At 44.0% G+C, this 17,744-nt stretch overlaps 1 protein-coding gene across 2 annotated transcripts; it reads right to left on the bottom strand.

Annotated features, from left to right (window-relative positions):
• Positions 1 to 863: 863 nt before the first annotated feature.
• drd4-rs (dopamine receptor D4 related sequence) lies at positions 864 to 16,121 on the bottom strand. 2 transcript variants are annotated; one of them, XR_012101463.1, is made up of 6 exons: positions 15,802 to 16,121; positions 9,055 to 9,338; positions 6,916 to 7,028; positions 3,749 to 4,341; positions 1,834 to 3,404; positions 864 to 1,091 (listed from the first exon to the last, which is right to left on the bottom strand). XR_012101463.1 is itself a non-coding variant. In XM_073066734.1 (5 exons), the coding sequence occupies exons 2-5, from the start codon at positions 9,289 to 9,291 to the stop codon at positions 3,202 to 3,204; spliced, it is 1,146 nt and encodes a 381-aa protein (XP_072922835.1). In that variant the 5' UTR covers positions 9,292 to 9,338; positions 15,802 to 16,121; the 3' UTR covers positions 864 to 3,201. The 2 variants fall into 2 exon arrangements, 1 of the variants encoding a protein (XP_072922835.1); XM_073066734.1 differs by having other exon boundaries at positions 864 to 3,404.
• Between the last annotated feature and the right edge of the window lie 1,623 nt (positions 16,122 to 17,744).

Below are 17,744 nucleotides of genomic sequence, written 5' to 3'. Positions count from 1 at the left end.
GTTAAGTGGAGGCTGAGCAGGCTAACATGGAGCTTGCAAACCTGCCACAGGGTGGTGCAGGAAGTGTTAGATAGGGAGGAAGTGTGTTTAGTCCAAGTGTAAGAACATCCCTGAATTGTTTCTCTGTTCACCTGGTAAGTCTATGCCATGATAAAGCTGGGAACAGACTCTCTGTTTTGGAATTCGGTGATCCCATTATCACCCAACACTAGCAGAAATTTATTCTTCTATTGCTGAGATTTACTGCCTCTCACATTCTGTTCCCAATTTCTACAAAGTGATGCAAAAGCTTCACCACGTAAGATTGAGGTCAATTAGTAAGCTTGACTTTAGCAAAAAGCAATTTTTGTATTGAGTTAAATTAATAAAAACATTCAATGCAAGTCAGGAGATACTATTTTAATACAGTACAGGTTTCTGGTCAAACTTCCTGGAGTAAAGAGCTCAGTTCAGATGTTCAACTGGCTAGATAATGTTCCTAAAAAAAAAAGATCCAATGTGGTAAAAAAAAACTCAATAACTAGGCTCAAAATATTTGCTTTAGATATGGTTAACTTGACAAGAAGTCTAAAATAATCAACAGTTGGTGCACCCCTGCTGGACCAGGGCCAGAAATGACATTTAAGATGAAAAAAAGTTGGTTATTGTGTGGTTTGTCATTTCCCCAAACAGAACTGAATGTCTGAAACATATTGCTCACTGGTGCACTGTTGCTAACTGACAGATGGTTCTCAGCAAAAAGCTAGATTGTTTTCTGAATGGAGCAAGGTTTGCATCATATAGAAAGTAGTTGATTATGTGTACACTGTGTGAGCTAGAATGTCCTTTGGCTGAGTAGGCTGAGTAGGAATTTCCTGGTAGGAATTCCAAAATAATTTTCCTTATTGTCCAAGAGTTTTTCCTTTGTTTTCTTGTCTCCCTCGGGCATTTACAAACAGGAGGGCAGGTTGTGGCAAGAGGATGTGTCTGATCATGACATTCCTGCCGTCGTGTGCAGAGCTTGTAGGCTCTGCTCGTCTTACCTGTCTGCTTTCAGAGCTGACAATGTCCACAACCTTGCCCACCAACACAGGACGATACGCAATGACCTTCTGTGAATGGAAGTTATGTTATTCTAACCTTTATATTCAAAGGTCTTAATTAACTTAAAAATTCTTTTCAAAGCTGATGGGAATTATTCCTATAAGTGAATCAAACTTTCAGCCAATTTTCTTTGCGACCTCAACTGAGAGTGGTATACTGTGGAAAGTGAGTAAACTTGAACCTGTAATACTAAATTAAATTCTAGTTATTATGGACCAAAGTTCTCCTGACCACAAGGCCCTCACACTCCCAGTACCTGAGGTTTCCTCTCCTGAAGCCCGACTCCTCATTCCGGTCACCTCCTGCCAGACCAACGTCTGTAAATGTACCTATCCCTTGTGTCCCAACCTCTCCCAAACACTGCTCTATCTCTACCACAGTGCAGACCGATGCTTTCTCTTCCTCAGTCCCCACAGGCCCTGCAGAGAGTCATTCCCCAGCATTGCTCAGTGCCACAAGATTATCAGACTCAAGCTAGTGGTTACCAATGGTCTTCTTCGGCACTTTGATTTAATATCCTGTGAGGCTTAGCTTCATTCTCAGACAGTGTCACTGGCAAACTTGCTAGTAATTACCCTTCTGTGATGGCTGTGAAATGCTCTGACAGAGTGGCTTTCTGAGTCACTCTGCAGGTGATAGTTAGTGCAGGGCAGAATTCCCTACCCACAGACTAGACAAGGGTGGTGTTTTCTTCCCTAATGGGCATTGGTTAACCAGTTGGCATTCATAACACGCCAATATGAGTTTTACCTGAATCAGCTGTTTTTTAAATTCCTGATCCAAGCTGAAATTCCCAAATTGCCAGCGTAGAATTTCACTTTCTATTCACTCCGGTACTAGTCCCAGTCTCCGGATTATCATTCCAGTGCTTCTGGATTACTGGTAGATTGTCTCACCCTCTGCTCCTCAAGCACGGGGATTCTGGCCCAGCTGCATATTTGAAATTAATCTGTCGTTATTGTTTTCCAGCATAGCAGGTGATATTTCAAACTTGCAAAAACTAGCAAACTAGAGACTGTGAAGGAATCTGGGCATTGAAGAATGTTTCCATCTCTATGTATATCCTCCACTAATGTATCAATTTGAAATCCACTTCCCTGCCCAGTATCAGCTTCCATTTTTCAAACCTTTACATATTTCTCCTTTGTATTCTGGTCACTCCCTTATTTGTATCTCCTTCCTAAATTTCTCTTTGTTCTCCCAATAAATTATCACAACCCCATAACCCTGTCCCTGACTCACTCACAGTGATTACCCTCACCCCATAACCCTGTCACTGACTCACCTTCAGTGACAACCCTCAAACTGTGACCCTGTCGCTGACTCGCCCCCAATTATGACCCTCAACCCATGACTCTGGTACCTGACTCGTTCCCAGTGATGACCCTTACCCCATGATCCCGTCCCCAACTCACTCCCAGCAACGACCCTCGCCCCATGACCCTGTCCCTGACCTATCCACCAATTATGACCCTCTAACTTTGTTGCTTGTTAATGGCATAATGGAATTTAATCATCACTCTATATCCACCGCCAACTCTCTCAGTTCTGATCATTTCTGTTCCTCCTTTCTCATATATCATTCTGTGCCAAGGGAAGAATTTGCTATCTAGCCTTTCTAAACAGCCTCTTCTACCTGTGAATCTTAATACCAGTGTAAGTCACCTTTTCTGCCGTGCTTTGCTACCTCTGTGCTCCACAGGTTGTTGAAAGTTCCTGTCAGATATTCAGTGTGATGGTTACAGCCCCCCACCCCCACCCAGCTGAAGTCTCCTCTTCCCCAGGATAATTTCCTTGTGTTGGAACAGCTGGAAGCCTGCACATTTCAAGGCCTTGCATGTTCTGGGCCTGCTCTCCCTCAGCGGCATTACACCCTCCAGCTATAATCTTCACTTTAGATAATGATCATCTCAAAAAAATAAACTCAAATGTTGAAGGAATTCAGTCGGAAAGGACAGAGCTGAGAGGTGGAATGAGTGGATTTGAGGGATGAGTTCGGTCTTGCCGCCTCATTGACGGGTCGGGGAAAGAAAACACACCTAAGCAGCGGGAGCGGCTGAAGTCCCTCCTTCTGAGCAATACCCACAACTGCAATGTCCATCTCTGGGCGACGCCCTCTCATCTTTGACAGCGTAGTAGCTTCTGGAACACCTTCCTGAACTCCGTATTAAAGACAGTGTAGATAATGGGATTGACAGCACTGTTCACGTAACCCAGCCATGTGACGACGCTGATGAGCGTGGAGCCTATGGTGCAGGCCTTGCACAGCACTTTCAGTACATGAACCACGAAGAAAGGAGTCCAGCAGGCCAGAAACACCCCTGAGGGAAGTAACATGAATGGGTTAAAGAAAATTATTTAAAATACACCTCAAACCTTTCCCCTATCCTCCTGTACACTTACTGGCCCTGTGCTCTCCCACCACCACACACACCTCTTCCCACCTATCCCCCAACTGCATCTCACATGCACGCCCTCCTGCCAGCACCTTCCATTTTATGGTCCCTCTTCCATATCCTTGCATCCCCACCCCATTCCCCGGCGCCATTCCACAACCCCAAGCATCTCCCCGCCTTTACCCCTTAATCCCTCCAACCCCACTCTCCTTCCCCTATGTCTGTCCGCCTTGCCCTCTGGCAATGGCCCGCTCTGGCCAAACACCCACCCACTACAACCGGCAGGACTCTCATCGCCTTCCTCTCCCGCCTGCTGACCCTCCGGCTCCTGGACGTGGCCCCCGACCTGCCCACGAATCCATTCTCTTTCGTGCTCGCCCCCCTTCCTGCCTCGGCTGCCTCCAGGTCCGACATGCTGTCGAGCGGCGAGGTCACCAACTCGCTGTCCTGGGCGTTCTTGGTGGCGGCGCCGGCGGAGATCGCTTTGAGTGTCAGGTTCTTGCGAGCATCTCCCTTGGACGTGGTGACCGTGAGCCTAAAGGAGAGCGTCCGGTCCCGAGCCTCGGACTTCGGCGGCGTTTTGCGGCTTTCGCCCCAGCGCCGCAGTCCCCGGAACATCCCATAGTAGAGGAGCAGCATGGCCGGGCACGGGATGAAGAAGGAGCAGACGGAGGAGTACACGACGAAGGTCCCGTCCTCCAGCTTGCAGTCCGTCACGTCTCGGTCTGGGACGCTGTTGAGTCCAAAGATGACGGGAGAAGCCACGCCGAGGGACAGGAGCCAGGTGGCCGCGATGAGGACGAGTTGCCGACTGCTGAACTGGTTTCTGTTGTATTTCAGGGGCACGATCACGGCGATGTACCTGTACAGGGGAGAGAGCAGAGACCGCTGTGGAAAGCCACCAAGCATTGGATTTCATAGGGCAGTTATAGTGTCAACTACTTTGGTGGTTCGTCCATACCTCTTCCTCGAAACTAATCCAGCGATTTCGGGATCACTGTTACTAAGTTTTGCACTGCAAGTTTTTAATTGCTTTTATTTCAGGATCCCTGCCTACTCAGTTAAGTGGAACTCAGTAGGGTTACTGGAGCAGGAAACTATGACCCATTGTTCCCAGGATTGACGAGTGTACTCCTCCTAGTATTAGGACACACATATTATTAAACTAATGCAGTTAGTTTTCCTGGGTTCTGAGATAATATCACACTGAATCACAAACTCATCCAATATATAAGGTGGAGGAAGACTGGGAGGCTGGGGACTGTTTCCATTTTCCCAAGTGAGAAGAAACTGAAGGCTGGAAGCTTTGTTCAGGGTTGATTAACTTGAATATTAGAAGAACAAAATATATTCTTGTCTTTATTTTTTCCATTTCATTTTAAAGGGGACTCGCACAATTTTAGCTAATGTTCTTCTTTTTAAAGCTCCCACCCCTCCCTCACTCCCTCCCTCCGTCTCTCCCCTCTCAGCTACCTCCAGGTCCAATGTGCTGTCGAGTGGAAGGTCACCAACTAATGTATATACACTATGAATCTGCATGATTTTGTTTCTTGGTAACCTACTCTCATTTTTGTTCTCCCATCAGAATCAATCTGCAAGTAAATAACATACACTCATACATATCCTTACAGTCTCTCATTCCCCAGCTTGCACTACCTATTAAATGATCCCAATGGAGTGTGGCTTAGCTACTAAGCCCAGCAGAACCATTTCTACTGACAGGAGAAGGGGCAAAGGTGGGTTACTGGCTCCTTAAAACCAGTCACTTTGAGCAGATGGGGCTCATCAGCCGTGGTTGGCAGCTCATCTAGGAGAAGGGAAACTCTCAAACCTCCGCTACCTTTCAGCTAAACCCACTCATAGGGAAGGAAGAAAGGGGGAGATCTGGAGCTGGATTCCCTAGGGCAGTCCTACATTGAGTTCAATGTTGACTGGCAACTCCTGCGTTGCTATTGGTACCAAACTGTATCAGTCTCTGGCATTCCTTTGGGTTCATCATATGCATGGAGAGGAGCGCTTGCTACATGGGCAACAGTTTGCTCTCTATATCCTACTGCCCAGGCTGGTGTATCTAGACAGCTAGGACACAATATCCATGGTCAACTCTGACCGACAGAGGCCCTCACCTCACCTCATCATTCCCCAGTTTAAAAAGACAACCGTTAATCAAGACTGGTTGTTCTTTGTTCTTGAGGTAAATTTTATCCAAGTTGACATCAACACTGAACATTTCATAAACCTTAGCTTTGCCGAATCCCCTTTTATGCGATACGTTACCAAGTATTTTCTTAAAATGCAGGTAGGTCACATTTACTCTCGTCCATTCATCCTCATTATTGCTATATCAAAAACCTCAGATCATGATCTTCCTTTCAATGATCTATGCTGGCTTTTTTAAATTCATTCATGTCTCCAAATGCTGTCCATAATTACCATTTCTAACATATCTTGTTAAACTGGCACACTTTTTCAATCAAGGGTGTCACATCTAGGCAATTTCCAGATCTCTAGCACCACCCACAGTTCTGGAGAAAATTCTCCCTCCCTTCTTTCTCCTCTATGTTCTCTTTGATTCTCCCCCCACCCCCCATCCCCGTGCCTGATCAATTCTCCCTCATCACCTTCCAACACACCACCCACCAAACCCTCTCTCAACCCGCCCCATCTCTCTCCCATTCCGCTCCATTCCCCCTCTTTGTATTTCTCAGTAATTTGTCAAATCGGCTTCTGCTAATGGAGAGCTTCCCAACCTGGGGTCCGCAGACCTCTCACTTAATGGTATTAATCCATGGTATAAAAAGTTTGGGAAGCCCTGGTCTAGTGGGATGATAAGGTGCTGCCGCCACCTTCATTTCCCTTAGTTTTTTACTCTTCCATCTGCACAAACTAGTGCTTCTAATGATACAGGGAGGCCATTCTGTCCAATGGGTCAATGCTGGCCCATGGCACAACAGTTCCCATCTTCATTTTCTATGTAGCATGCTTTCCTACCTCTGCTGCTTCTCTGTTGTCCCTCTCTCTAGGAACGTTTTCTCTTTAAATGGAGAGCTAGGCTGCAATGATTGTTCTATTTCTATTTTTATCAGTTTTCCTCCTGTTTTTTGTCTATAATTCATCCTTGTCTAAAGTCGGCTTTGATTGTTGCCTTATTAATGCCTTTTTGAATCTTAATTTTCAACCTTATGTACATAGCTTGATAGTTACAACTTTTTCACCATCTGATTTTAATTTTAATGAAATGCTGCTGTACCAGAATTACGGTTACGTTCTCTACACAGTGGAAGGGTTCTGCTGTCACTCCAGTCTGCAGATATGTGGAGGTGGGTCTGTAGCTCCAACCTTTTTTTATGCCATGGACCCCTGCCATTAACCGAGGGGTCCGTGAGCCCCTGGTCTGTGGTCACTTCCATCAGAGTGTGTGAACATTGATACTGACCTGTCTACACTAATAGCACATAGGTTGAGAATGGAAGCCGTGCAAAGCATCACGTCCATCGTCATTAACGCATCACACAGGAACATATTCAGAGTCCAAATCCCCCCATGAAACTGGAGAAAAACAGAAGCGTTGAGTTAGAGGCAGCACCAACACTGCGGAGCTGTGCAGACAAGTAATGAACAATGTGGATAACAAATGACTGTTGCTGAGAGGGTGAGTAGTTTCAAGTACCTCGGTATACACATCACTGAGGATCTCATGTGGTCTGTACATACCGGTTGTGTGGTCAAAAAAGCACAACAGTGCCTCTTTCACCTCAGATGACTGAAGAAGTTTGGCATGAATCACCAAATCCTCAAGACTTCCTACAGGGGCACCATCGAGAACATCCTGACCGGCTGTCTCATCGCCTGGTACGGGAACTGTCCTACACTCAGTCGCAGGGCACTGCAGAGAGTGGTGCACTCTCTGTGGATCTCTGTGGATGTGAACTTTCTTCTATCCAGGACATTTACAGTAGCTGGTGTGAAAAAAACGGCCTGGAGGTTCATCAGGGACTCCAGCCACCCCAACCATAAACTGTTTCAGCAGCTACCATTTGGCAAGCAGTCAAACGGCATTAAGGGCAGGGCCAACAGGCTACAGGACAGCTCCTTTCACCAGGCCATCAGATTGATCCATACACATTGATATGATTGCATATCTGACTGTACATACATGTATATAAAACAATTATGTATACCATCTTAGTGTTTGGACAATATCCTTCCACACTTTCCCTCTTTATTGCTTGTAGATTGTGATGGAGATGCAACATAAAGATTTTTACTCCATTGGGTGTAAGAAATAAAATAAATACAAATACGTTAAAAAATACAAATGAAGGCATATGGAAAATTCAACTGCTGAACTTTCTCCAGTCTATGCAGATCTGTGTTTAATCTTAATAGATCAAGCAAGTTGATGTCTTCTCAGTGGGTTTACATATGAAGACACGGGACTACTAGATACCATTATAGATATCTTCCATTTAGATATTCTTTAGAAACCAGCATGCCTTGCAGTCAAAATGGAATTTCTTTTGTACAAGACCTTTAACCTGTGACCATGACTGACTGAAGAAAGGACAGAAGTAGATCAATAGGACCAAAAAGAGAGGAAAATATCCAGTTTCTGGAGACAGGAATTACAGGAAAGAAATGATAGGAAACAGAAGTGGAGAGAAAGTACCGTATGTGTGTAGCAAGGAGAAAAGGAAAGAAGGTGGTTTATAGTGTTACAGTAAGCTGGAAAATTCAGGAAGTTGGAGAAGAGGGGCTGACGTTGAACTAAAATAGAAAATGGAAAAGATGCTGGGCTATGAAAAGTGAAAGGGATTTGTTTGTCAAAAGGACGATACATAGACTTGAAAATTCCTCTTTAGATTAGTCATTTGATATTTAAATTGTTGTTAGGTGAGATACGGACTGTATCCTACATCAAGTACCAGCCTTTGGAATCTAAGGAATTATGGAGGGAACTTTGCTCTATATGTAATCTGGCTTCTGTATTTGACAACCTATCACAAAGAAAGATCTTTACTGGAGAGGCAGTAATTGTCTATAGAAATGATTAAACAGTTGACATTTCTGGCTGAGAACCTCCTTCAGGACACTTGAAAAAGGGTCTCGGCCCAAAACATTGACTGTTTATTCAGTTTCATAGAATGTGCCTGAGCTGCTGAGTTGCTCCAGCATTTTGTGTGTGTGTGTTGCTTTGGATCTTCAGCATCTGCAGACTTGCTCGTGTTTATGAGAAGCAGTAATCAATGTCTTGTCAGTCATTTGAGAGAACACATGTATACTGAGGGCTGGCACTTTCATCACTCTATGATTGAACTGACCTACCAGTCATGATACTAATGTAGCCAACACAGGAGCATTGTCATGGGTGCCTGAACGTCAGTTTACATTTATCTGTCCGATTCTGTATGTATTCCAACTATTTCACAATCTGAGGGGTTGCAAGTGGAGCCAAGCACTGTGCGGTCATCAACAAACATTCCCCTTTGACCTGTGACAGAGGGTAGGTCATTGAAGGAGAATCTAAGAGTCTGCCCGACTGACCAATTGGACAGTGAGTGTATGAATGCTCTACCTCAGTGTACACGTAGAGCGGCAGAACAAGAACTGCAAGAAGTAGATCTGCTGCAGCCAGGCTGACAATGAAGTAATTGGTCGCGGTCTTCAGAGATCTTTCAAGCAGCACACTGATGCACACCAGAATATTACCCAGCATGATGGCCACAATAAGCAGGACACCAAACAGGAGGGCCAGATAATTATAGGGAGAGCTGGCATTCTCCTCTGTTTTGTTCGCTATCCCATTGAACATGGTGAAGTGGCCAAATCCTCAGCACTGGCCGTACACTTCAGGACCATCTGAAAAGAAGAACATGGGTCAAGTCATGTTGTTGTAGTACATGTTCTCATAACTATGGCTGCTTGGCTCTTCCCTTTCTTGACTTTCCTATTTCTGTCTCAGAGTATACGTTACCAACCAATATCCACTCTTGATGCAGAGTTTTATTTATTTATTTTGAGAACCAGCGCAGAACAGGCCTTTCCGACCCAGTGAGCCGCACCACCCACCTGTTTAACCCTAGCCTAATCACGGGACAATTTACAATGACCAATTAACCTACTAACCAGTATGCCATTAGACTGTGGGAGGAAACTAGAGCCCGGGAAGGAAGCCCACGCAGTCGCAGGGAGAACATACAGACTCGTTACAGACAGTGGCGGGATTTGAACCCAGATCGTTGGCACTGTAAAGCATTAACACTAACTGCTACACACCGTGCTGCCTACCCGAAATGGCGACAATTCCTGTCCTCCCACGGATGCAGCTGAAGCCACTGAATTCCTGTAGCAGATCGTTTGTTGTCCAAGATGGCCATAGCCATCTTGTCAACATATCTTCCCACATTCTCCCAACTCCGTTGTATTTTCTCTGATAATGACACCCTCCAACCCATTGTTTCTGACGCATTCCTGTTCCTGAACCATGACTTGCCCTCTGCAATAGCCAACAGGGATTTCTTCTGCTTCTTTTTGATTACCTGTGCCTTTTCTCTTGCCCCTTCTCCTCCCTCCCAAACTAAGCATAATCTTTCCCCTCATCTCACCTACCAATCCACTAACTGGTACATGAAAAAACTTATCCTCCATAATTTCCATCATCTTCAACAGAATGCCACCAACAGACCTGTCTTCCCATGTAGCCCTCTTTCAAAACTCTGAAGGGACTGCTTCTTTGCAATTCTCCCCCCTAAGCAAAATATGATTTTAAAATGATTGAGAAATGTGCAAATAGGTTACATCAAACATTGCAGTATTATTAATTATTCTTACTCTTCAGCTGAGAAGTTATCCACCTTCTCAATTTTTCATTTCTCATCCTCCCTGCTATCTCCCAGCTTGTTCACCCTCACAGATGTATTCTTTCTCAGCTGTAGTGAAGAGCTGGTTCCAGTGTTAACAGTCTGTCTGCCTGCTCTTAAAAGGAACTTCTCGGTAAAGGGGAGCTCAGGAGGGTTAATAGCACTTAACGGCGTCTCCTTTCGTGCATCTTCAGAAACAGCTCTATTTCCATCTTTAATATCTCTATTTTTCCCTTTCAGGGTTCTTTTGAAGACCCTGACCTGGAGTTACACGCTGACTACGGTTCTTTGCGGGAATGGGACCTGCTCTCGGGGTTCCATAACTGGCCATTGTTCAGCACGCCAAGGGTTCAACCTGAGAGTCGGGCTCGAATTCAGAACCCAAAGATCTCGGGGCTCTGGAGATGGGCATATCGAGGGCCGGTGTCACGGCAGGAGACCCGTGTGTCGTCGGGGGGAGTCAGGATATCTGAGGCTGTGTGCCCAGTTTTTTGGGCACAGAGCTCGATAAAAGCGACGTGGCAGACTTTTAACATCGTAAACCAGCAAGTTGTTTGTTATGTCTCCCCCACTCACTGGGAAAATGCAGACACCTGTTCCTCCCTTATTAGGGAGAGAGAGAACCTGCAGTACGTCGAATACCGGGTGAAATGTGAAGTCTTTGTGGTAACGGCAAATCTGTGTCTTTGCTATTGTTTTGGTCACGCCTGAGTGTTCGGTGGCAGTGCCGATGCTTTTCTTTGCTGGTGAGGGGAGGGGGATTGTTGCTCGCTGCTGCTTAAACATGGGAGGGGGAGCTGGTGGGGACTTTGGGGTTCTAACATTTAACTGTTGTTCATTCTTTGGGGCACTCCTCTGTTTTCGTGGATGTTTGTGAAGGAAAAGCATTTCGGGATGCATGTTGTATACATTACTTTGACATTAAGTTATGCCTTTGAACCTTCATTTCCTCTCGTGTTAACTGCACTGTATCGTCGGGCCTTGCATGGGTAAGCTCTGAAGTTAAGTGAAGATTTTTGATGAGTGTACACCTTCTAGAATATTAGTAAGAGGTCAGTAAATGAGAGAGGAAGAATTGAGGTATGACAACAGTGGGATGGGGATCATTTAATTAGAGAAACATAGAAAACCTACTGCACAATACAGGCCCTTCGGCCCACAATGCTGTACCAAACATGTACTTATTTTAGAAATTACCTAGGGTTACACATCACCCTCTATTCTTCTAAGCTCCATGTACCTGTCCACGAGTCTCTTAAAAGACACTATTGTATCAATCTCCACCACCGTTGCCAGCAGCCCATTCCACGCACTCACCATTCTCTGCATAAAAAACTTACCCCTGACATCTCCTCTGTACCTACTTCTAAACACATTAAAACTGTGCCCTCTCATGTTAGCCATTTCAGCCCTGGGAAAAAGCCTCTGACTATCCACATGATCAATGCCTCTCATCACCTTATACACCTCTATCAGGTGACCTGATAGAGGTGTATTAATGATTGATTTAGGGTTCATCCTTTGGCACAGATTTTGCTTCTGCAGCTTTGTTTCCTCATCAAGACCTTCTCATGCCTGATGTATGAATGAACATGGTGCAGCGCCGCATATTAAATGCAGATTTAAATTATAAACATAGATGGTTTCTGTATGGTATCATACATCCAAACTGGACCAGTGACAAAAAGCATAAAGTGGTTTGAGACAACTTTTTCTCAGACTTCGGTGAAGTATGTACACTGGTACTTTGTAGGGGTCGTCACTAGAACCATTGCTTGTGTTAATAATGTGTATCAGGTCCACATTTGAGTATTTGTAAGTTGGAAGCACTGAAAAAGAAGCAAATGATGCAACACAGGACAGACCTCAAAATGACAAGTGCAGACATGAAATGGTCAACTTGTATATGAAAGGCAATGCAGAGAGATGTAGAGTGATGCCCTTGGTAGGAAAAATGAGAAGATGCAATATAGATTAAATAGTAACATTTTATAGGGGACTATTGTCATGGAGTTACAACATTGGGCACAAGCCTGTGATGGGAGCAGGACAATTCCGAAATGTTGATTGTTTATTTCCTTCCATTGATGCTGCCAGCATTTTGTTTGTATTGTAAGAAAATGAATTCCTTTTCTTTATAATTGAATACACAGAAAAGTATGTCAATTTAGGCTGGTTTTGTCAAGCAACTGGTGGAACAGCAGCCAATCCTGGGTTGAATGCTTTAGGAAAGATACTTAATCTGGGAAAGAGCAGAAGGGATTTACTGGAATGCTTCCAAGGATCAGAATCAGAATCAGGTTTATTATCACCGGCATGTGCCGTGAAATTTGTTAACTTAGCAGCAGCAGTTCAATGCAATACATAATCTAGCAGAGAGTGAAAATATAATAAATAAAATAAAACAATAATAAATAAACAAGTAAATTAATTGCATATATTGACTAGATTTTTTTAAATGTGCAAAAACAGAAATACTGTATATTAAAAAAAGTGAGGTAGTGTCCAAAGCTTCAATGTCCATTTAGGAATCGGATGGCAGAGGGGAAGAAGCTGTTCCTGAATCGCTGAGTGTGTGCCTTCAGGCTTCTGTATCTCCTGCCTGACGGTAACAGTGAGAAAAGGGCATGCCCTGGGTGCTGGAGGTCCTTAATAATAGACGCTGCCTTTCTGAGACACCACTCCCTGAAGATGTCCTGGGTACTTTGTAGGCTAGTGCCCAAGATGGAGCTGACTAGATTTACAACCTTCTGCAGCACATGGAGTGGTTGAAAAAACAGAGGTGATTCTTCTTGTTTATAGAAGGTTAAGGTGGACATTTCATAGAGGTGTTCAAAATCATTAAAGGTTTTCAACAGAGTAAGGACAAAGTATTTCCAGTGGCAAGAATGTACAGATTTGAAGCAATTGGCCAAAGAGCCAATGTGCCTTACACAGCATATTGTTGTTCTTTGGATTGTTCTTAATTGTGTGTTGGACTGCTGGAAGTAGATTCAATGCTTGTTTCCAAACTGAAGGGAAACATTTAAAAGCATGAAAAGCAATGGGATTGAATCTATAACTACATCAAAAAGCCAGCAGAGGCACAAGGGCTCCATTTTGTGCTGAATAATCGGATGATTCAAGGGCAGATTTGTGCTTTGCATAAAATCAAGACAGTTGGGATGATGGCTCATCTCCTGCTCCCAGATTAGGACCTGATATTGCTATTTATACTTGTACTGAGGTACAATGAAAATCTTATCTTGCATCCTGTTCACACAGATCAATTTATTATAACAGTACGTTGAGCACATAACATAACAAATCTCATTACTGCAGTAAGAATTAGAAGGGAAAAGAAATGCAGAATGTTTATAGCCCAGAAGGCCATTCCAACTATTGAACTTGTACTGTCTGTATAAAAGATCAGTTCGATTGGACACACTCTTCCGCCTTCTCCCTGTAGCCCTGTAAATTCCTGCCTTTCAGGTACTTACCCAGCTCACTCAGAATTCCTGTTGCTCGCAGTGTATCCCACACCCCAACTGCTCAGTCTGTAAACAACACCATTTTTGGTTCTTTTTTGAATCACCTTCATTCTCTGCCTCCTAGTTCTTGAAAACAGTTTCTCTCTAACTACTCTTTTGACTTTCTTCAGGATTGTGAACAGTTTCATCAGATCGCTTTCTAATTACCTCTGTCCCCAGGACAGCAACCCCATTTTTCCGAGCCCACCCTCATCACTAAAGTCCCTCATCTTTGAAATCATTTTTGCAAAATTTCTCCTTCACGGTCTCCAAAACCTTCAGAACACTCCTGAAGCCTGGCACCCAGATCCTGGTGCAATACTTCAGTTACAGCCAAGGCAATGTTTTATGATTGTTTATTGTGACATTCTTGCTCTTGTATGTTTCGGTTTATGAAGCCCAAGATGATATTTGCTTTCCTAACCTTTTCTCAATTTGCCCATTCTATCAGCCACTCCATGCCATTAGTAAAGTTGACAACTATGCTCCTCATTTTTCATTACGTCTCCAAATATTGTTTCAGCTGAAGGTTTGGAAACGGTGCCCTGTCAAACCATTTAAATGTGTTCATGTTTGAGCTTGTTGTCATTCAACCATACACACAGGCAGTATATGGCTAAACAAAGCATCGTTCCTCTGCAGTACGGACATTAGCAAGTAGATCCAGTTAGCAGCAGATTAACTTTAGACCAAATATTGAAAGGAGTTCAGGTCTCTCCACCATCAAGTTCATCTTCAAAAGGCCGTGCCTCCAGAAGGCAGCATCCATCTGAACCCTTATCATCTGGGACATGCCACCTTCTCATTACAGGAGCCTGAAGATAGACGTTCAGCTTCTTCCCCTCTGCCATCAGATTTCTGAATGGTTCATGAACGCTGCCTCACTATTCCTATTTTGCACTATTTATTTTTTAGAGTTTTTTTGCCTTCCATGGTATAGCTGCCACAAAACAACAAATTCAACAACTTGTGTTAGTGGCGATAATTCTGATTCTGAATGTTCCTGTAGCTGATCCAAGTTTATTACGCAGTTTTCAAACTCACAGCCACAACACATTGTAGTAAGTTAGGACACAAACTAAGTATTTCTATATATCCATAAGAATATCCACTTAACACACACAAAATGCCAGAGGAGCTCAGCAGGCCAGCATCTATGGAAAAAAAGTACAGTCGACATTTCGGGCCGAGACCCTTCAGCAGGACCTATTTGGCTTGTTTTCTGTTGAGCTTCAGGAGCTGTGGGGTGCCCCAGTAGAAGTTTATAAAAGTATGAGAGGCATAAATAAGGTAGACGTGATCTTTTTTCCCAAGGTAGAAATACCAGGTACTAGAGGACATGCATTTAAACTGAAATGGAGAAAATTTAAAGGAAATGTCCGGGGTAGTTTATTTTTGACACACAGAGTGTGGTGCCTGGAATAAGCTGTCAGGGCAGTGCTGTAAGCAGTAACGAATGGGGCATTCAGGCACATGAATATGCAGGGAGAATTGAGAAATTATACAAAAGGGATTTGGTTTATTTCAGCATTGTTTTCGGCACAGACATTATGGGATGAAGGGCTTGTGTCTGTGCTGTACTGTTCCATGTTCTATGTTCCATGAGGACACAAGCTTCACATCTGCGTTTAATAAGCGCAACAGCTTACTGGCTGCAATATTAGACAAGGAGATGTCCGCTGCACACAGGGTGAGACAACACTGCTTTTTTTGTGAGTGAGTAGTGTGTGGGTGTGTGTCAGAGATTATTTAACAGTTTCCTCATTTCATATGTATCCAAAATGTCACATTTACAGTGCAATGGTTTAGACTTTTGATGAAATGCATCACACAGGATAAGAAAAAGTTATTTAGGAAATTATGCAATCCTTGAAAAAATATTACTGCTATAAAGATAACATTAGATCTCTATCAGTAGAGTGTGCCAGTTCCTTAGACTTCAGTAGAAAGTACCTGTTCCTGCAGACTCCAGCAGAGAGTGCCTGCTCTTTACTCCAGGTAAGAGTCTCTCCTTTGTGTGCCAACCGGGAACCTGTTCCTTGGTGACTCCAAGGAATCTGTTCCTTGGTTCAAATTTTCAGTGATAACGAAGTAGACACGCAGGTTAACAATAGACCACGTCTTCATCCAGGTGTCCTTTGTTAATCGAGTCTTCAAAGCAAAGCTGTTAGTTGATTTTAAAGTGTAGTTCATGAAGTTACCGCCACCCAAGAAACCCGACGAGCAGTTCCCTGCAGTAATCCCGGTCTCGGTGAGAGAAGGTTTTATATCTGTGCCTGCTAAGCTGGTCTGGGTGAAGCTGTTGGGAGACCAGCAATCGTGGAACACTAAAGCTCCTCCCAGTCACCATATGTGGATGCAGAACATCCTTCCCTCTTTTTTCCTCCTTCTGCCTATTCTTCCCTTTCCTCAAACTCTTCCCCTTCCTTTAAACCCTACTACTCTGGCTGCCCCCTCCCTCTCTCTCTGTCACTCCATGCAGCTTTCTCTCTTTCCCTTCCTGACACCCGCATTTTCCCTTCCTCTCCATCCCCCTCCCCTTTCACCACCATTCCTCGCTGTCCTCCTTCCTCCCACATTCTTGCACCCTCCCACTACACGGAGTTGGACAAGTGGATATCTGCATGGGGAAACGGCAAAGATGGGGAGGGGTGAAGCCAGGGAGACATGCAGAGAGAGAATGTTAACATCATGTTCTTAGACAGGAGCCAGCTTGGAGGTGTGGATGAGATTTCTGCAGCAGATGAACTGACGGAGGGCTTTAGATGTATAGTGTTAAAAAGTGGAAGGGGTCAGTCCTAGTAATGGAGCACATTTGGGCCAATAGTTTGCGATTACACTGGTTAACAGGTTTATGAATAGAGTCTTAGAGGAAGACAGCGTAGATACAGACCCTTTGGCCCAATGTCCATACTAACCATGGTGCTCTGCGGCTAGACCCAATTTCCTGTGGTCAGCCTATTTCCCCCTAAGCCCTGTTCCTCCAAGTACATACTTACAACCCTCTGCATGCAAAAGTTGCCCTTCTGGTCCCTTTTAAATATTTCCCCTCTCATCCTAAACCTATGAATCCCCCTCCCCACCTAGTTTTAGTCATCCTACCCTGAGGGAAATAACTGTTACCATCCACCTTGTATATGCCCCTCATCATTTTAAAGATTTCTGTTTTAAATGTCTATAAGATTGGCCCTCATTCTCCTGAATTCCAAAGTATACAGACCTAGCCTGGCCATCTTCTCCCAAAACCTCAGAAACACAAGAGATTCTGCAGGAGTTTGGAAATCCAATGTAACACATACAAAATGCTGCTGGAACTTAACAGATCAGGCAACATTAATAACAAGGGATAAAGAGTCGACATTTTGGGCCAAGACCCTTCACCTGAATTGTCAACTGTTTATTCCTTTCCTTTGATGCTAACTGCCCTTCTGAGTTTCTCCGGAGTTTTGTATGTGTTACCCTCTCACGCAGGCCCTCTGATCCTGACCACAACCTCGTTAGTTTGTTTGGGTTTTCATGGAGATCTTGACTGGGGAGAGGAATGGAATTTACAGTAAAAGAAAATAAGTTTTCAGGTTGGAGGAGGCAGAAGGCAACGGTTTTGTTCTTCCTAATATATATTTGGAGGAAAAATGTCTAATTTCTTAATGGAACAGCTGCATGAGATAAATCTTAAGTATTATTGCAGAATTTTATAAACACTGATTTCTGGCCATTCTCTATTTAAAAAGGAAGAGCCAGTGTAAGCTGTTTGATGTTTGAAAGGGATTTCAGGTACAAAGTAATGAGCTGAGCCCCCTTGTTCCTGTCTGCGACTGCCTTGATGTCAATGCTAATGAAGAAGGCAGAAACATGGCACTTCATTTGGGAATCGTAAATTATCACAGCATCCATTC

This window comes from Hemitrygon akajei, chromosome 14 (genome assembly GCF_048418815.1).
Source record: "Hemitrygon akajei chromosome 14, sHemAka1.3, whole genome shotgun sequence".
Classification (NCBI taxonomy): domain Eukaryota; kingdom Metazoa; phylum Chordata; class Chondrichthyes; order Myliobatiformes; family Dasyatidae; genus Hemitrygon; species Hemitrygon akajei.
This window is presented reverse-complemented; position numbering and strand designations above follow the sequence as displayed.